The sequence below is a fragment of the Ochotona curzoniae genome, unplaced genomic scaffold, assembly GCF_017591425.1.
Source record: "Ochotona curzoniae isolate NIBS_2020 unplaced genomic scaffold, NIBS_Ocur_1.0 contig_430, whole genome shotgun sequence".
NCBI lineage: Eukaryota > Metazoa > Chordata > Mammalia > Lagomorpha > Ochotonidae > Ochotona > Ochotona curzoniae.
The window spans coordinates 13,544,926-13,548,292 of record NW_024466219.1 but is presented as its reverse complement, the minus strand read 5'-3'; the positions used below and the strand labels follow the sequence as shown (position 1 = coordinate 13,548,292).

At 61.2% G+C, this 3,367-nt stretch overlaps 1 protein-coding gene across 1 annotated transcript; it reads left to right on the top strand.

Moving 5' to 3' along the window:
- Positions 1 to 509: 509 nt before the first annotated feature.
- Positions 510 to 2,244, top strand: MYOG (myogenin). The gene is made up of 3 exons (XM_040985240.1): positions 510 to 1,051; positions 1,601 to 1,682; positions 2,123 to 2,244. The coding sequence occupies exons 1-3, from the start codon at positions 581 to 583 to the stop codon at positions 2,242 to 2,244; spliced, it is 675 nt and encodes a 224-aa protein (XP_040841174.1). The 5' UTR covers positions 510 to 580.
- Positions 2,245 to 3,367: the final 1,123 nt, after the last annotated feature.

The following is a 3,367-nucleotide window of genomic DNA, read 5'->3' as shown; positions in this document are numbered from 1 at the left end:
CACCTCTTGCTCCAAGATGATCTCTCTCCAAGGGTCCCTTCTACCTGCATAGGGAGCTCACACGCTGCTGGCGGGTGGGGAGGGGGCTCAGGGTCGCACAAGCCCCCTGAGCAGACTGCACCTTACTAACCTGCCCTGTCCCCTCCTCCTCCTGCACCCAAGGGCTTCTCTGGAACCAGCAAGAAGAAGGCCGGCTGCCCAGCCAGGAATAATTGAAAGCAGCAGATGAGAGGGGCACATGCCCCCCACCTCTCCTGCCCCACAGGGGCTGCCGAGAAATGAAAACTAATCAAATTACACCCGACGGCCTCCCGACCCGTGCACAGGAGCCGGCGGTCAGGGGCAGGCGGCTGGGGCGGGGTGGGGGTTGTGGGGGAGAGGGAAGGGGACGCACATGTAAGCCCCTGGAACCGTCTCGATGCGCAGCAACAGCTTAGCGGGGGCTCAGGTTTCGACGGCGTGGGCTATATTTATCTCTGGTCCCATGCCAGCCGGGAGGGTTTAAATGGCACCCAGCAGTTGGCGTGAGGGGCTGCAGGAGCCTGGGGGCCGGTGGCAGGAACCAGTCTCTTCCGACCCCATGGAGCTCTACGAGACGTGCCCCTACTTCTACCAGGAGCCCCGCTTCTACGACGGGGAGAACTACCTGCCTGCCCACCTTCAGGGCTTTGAACCACCAGGCTATGAGCGGACTGAGCTCAGCCTGAGTCCCGAAGCCCGGGGACCCCTGGAAGATAAGGGGCTGGGGACCCCCGAGCACTGCCCTGGCCAGTGTCTGCCATGGGCGTGTAAGGTGTGTAAGAGGAAGTCCGTGTCAGTGGACCGGCGGCGGGCAGCCACGCTCAGGGAGAAACGCAGGCTCAAGAAGGTGAACGAGGCCTTCGAGGCCCTGAAGAGGAGCACCCTGCTCAACCCCAACCAGCGGCTGCCCAAGGTGGAGATCCTGCGCAGCGCCATCCAGTACATTGAACGCCTGCAGGCGCTGCTCAGCTCACTCAACCAGGAGGAGCGCGACCTGCGCTACCGGGCCAGTGCCGGGCCCCAGCCAGGGGTAAGCGGCCAGCCCGGGATCCCACAGCCCTGGGATTGGGGAGGGCTGAGACAGGTGTCAGGCAGGGCTTCTGGGGTTCCCATCTCATCTGATCTGTCCAGTTGACCTCCTGTGCTCTCAGGAGGTGGGGTGGAGACAACGTGGTGAGGGGAGGCCTGTGCAACTGCACTGGTCATATTCCTCCCCCACCGTCACTCCCGGGGATGAGCAAGGACTGCTTCCGGGGCTGTAGGCAGAACCTAAAAGGGTCAGGCTAAGCAATTCAGGAAAGACAACAGAGCCTCCCACTCCACCCTGACCCACAGCAGGGGCAGCCAGACCCTCAACCTTATCCTCAGGGCCGAAGACTGCTGCTAGTGAGTGTCCTGGGAGCTCAGCATCACCGCTGTGGGTGGCAGCTGGGTCCCTTGTGCAGTCAGAGGCAGGGGCAGTTGGCACGGGAGGGCCAGCCTGTGGTCCACCTTCTCTCACCCCCCACCATCCCCACCAAAGCCCACACGGAGAGCCGGTGGCCATGCCCTGACCTTGGGCCCTTGCCCTATCATGCAGGTGCCCAGTGAATGCAGTTCTCACAGCGCCTCCTGCAGTCCGGAGTGGGGCAGTGCGCTGGAGTTCGGCTCCAACCCAGGAGGTAAGTGAGGCCTGACCTTGTCACCTGGGCTCCACCCTTTATCCCTTCCCCAGGCCAGGTCCCCCTCCCTCCCTCCCTCCCCTGCTACAAAGGCATTCCTCGCTCCAGCTCCTTTCTATGGCTTCTCCAGAGGCCTGCGGACCAAGACCCCCAACAGTGGGCTGGGAGGGTCCACCACCTCGCTGGGGCCTGGTACTGACCTTCTCAGCAGAGAAGGTCCCTGCCCCCAGGGGTCTCTGGGAAGTGCTGAGTCAGTGCTGGGCCAGGCAGAGGGCAGCTCCAGTCCTCAGGGAGGAAGCATCCAGGCTCCACCTCAGGGTAGCTGCTTCCAAATCACAACGAGACGCATGCGCACTCGGGTGTGAACACACACACACCCCTGCACAACCCTTCCGGGCCTCAAGATCCCACCCCAGTAACACTGCCCTGCCTTCTCACAGATCATCTGCTGTCAGCTGACCCCACAGATGCCCACAACCTGCACTCCCTCACCTCCATTGTGGACAGCATTGCCGTGGAGGACGTGTCTGTGGCCTTCCCAGATGAAACCATGGCCAACTGAACCGGGCCTACTGGGCCGGGTGCCCGTGCCAGATGCCAACGCCGTTTCTATAGCAGGGGCCTCAGAAGCCAGGCCGTTCCGATGCCAGGCTGCCAGCCCTGGGCTTGCAACGGGCCAGACCTCCCCCTCCACATCCCTGTCAGGTCCAGACACTGCCCAGCAAGGAAAGGGGGGTCCTCCTCTCACTGAGGCCTTTCTCCAGTGTGTCCCCTTTCTCCAGGGAGACCAAGCCTGGGACCAGAGTGCCACCTTGGGTGTGCCCCGGCTCGGGGCCAACTTGGGAACCTCCTCCTCGTTGCTACTAATTCCACCTCTCCACCCCACTCCTGAGAGCCAGTGCCAGTGTCCTGACCACCCCCTCCCTGTGCTGGCCTCTTTCCCTGATGCCAGGGGCTGGGCTGGGCCCACCCTGGGCGGAGAGAAGAGCGGGGGAGGGACAGCCTTCTGTGGCCAGGTCTCCAGCCAGACTCTGGCAAGGAACATGGGGAGCCTTCCAGTAGCTTCATGTTTTCTGTTGTGTTGTGTGTTGTTTGTAAAGCTGCCATCTGACCAAGGCCTCCCTGGCTCAGGGGGCGGGGGCAGGGCTCGCCAGTGATTTTGTTTGTAATTAAGTAGCGTGTGGTTTTGCCATTTTAATTTTTTTTTTTTTTTGCTAACTTATTTTGGATTTCCTTTTTTAAAAAATGAAATAAAGACTGGTTGCTACAAAGGTGTCTACGGTGATGTTGGGGGAGGGGGTGCTGCCTCAAGGTTTTGCTTGGCTGCTGGGGCCCCCTGCTCTTTTGCCATGACAATAGCCGGGTGGTGCTGCTGCCTAGGCTGGGTGGAGGGAACCTGCAGAGCCCTGGGCTGCAGCCTCATTCACAGCAGCTGCTTCTGCCTACCCTCCTCCGTGCAGCCCACAACACCACTGGCTACACACTCCTGCACCCTGCACTGTCTGTGCCAGGGCCATGGACATGCCCAGAGGCGGTAACCTTATAAATCTGCCACTTTCCCTTACATGCCAAAGAACACACCACCTACCACCCTCTGCCATTCCCCCAGGTAGAAGTAGATTCTGGCCCCTGCCCACGGCACAGAACATGATAGAGACTGCGCTGGGGGAGAAGAGGCTGCTGAG

What these genes read in the sequence shown, in the direction of transcription:
- MYOG (XM_040985240.1), top strand. Translation starts at nt 581, where the DNA reads ATGGAGCTCTACGAGACGTGCCCCTACTTCTACCAGGAGCCCCGCTTC. An exon ending in GTGCCGGGCCCCAGCCAGGG is followed by an intron (nt 1,052 to 1,600) that starts GTAAGCGGCCAG and finishes CCTATCATGCAG; the next exon opens with GTGCCCAGTGAATGCAGTTC. An exon ending in GTTCGGCTCCAACCCAGGAG is followed by an intron (nt 1,683 to 2,122) that starts GTAAGTGAGGCC and finishes GCCTTCTCACAG; the next exon opens with ATCATCTGCTGTCAGCTGAC.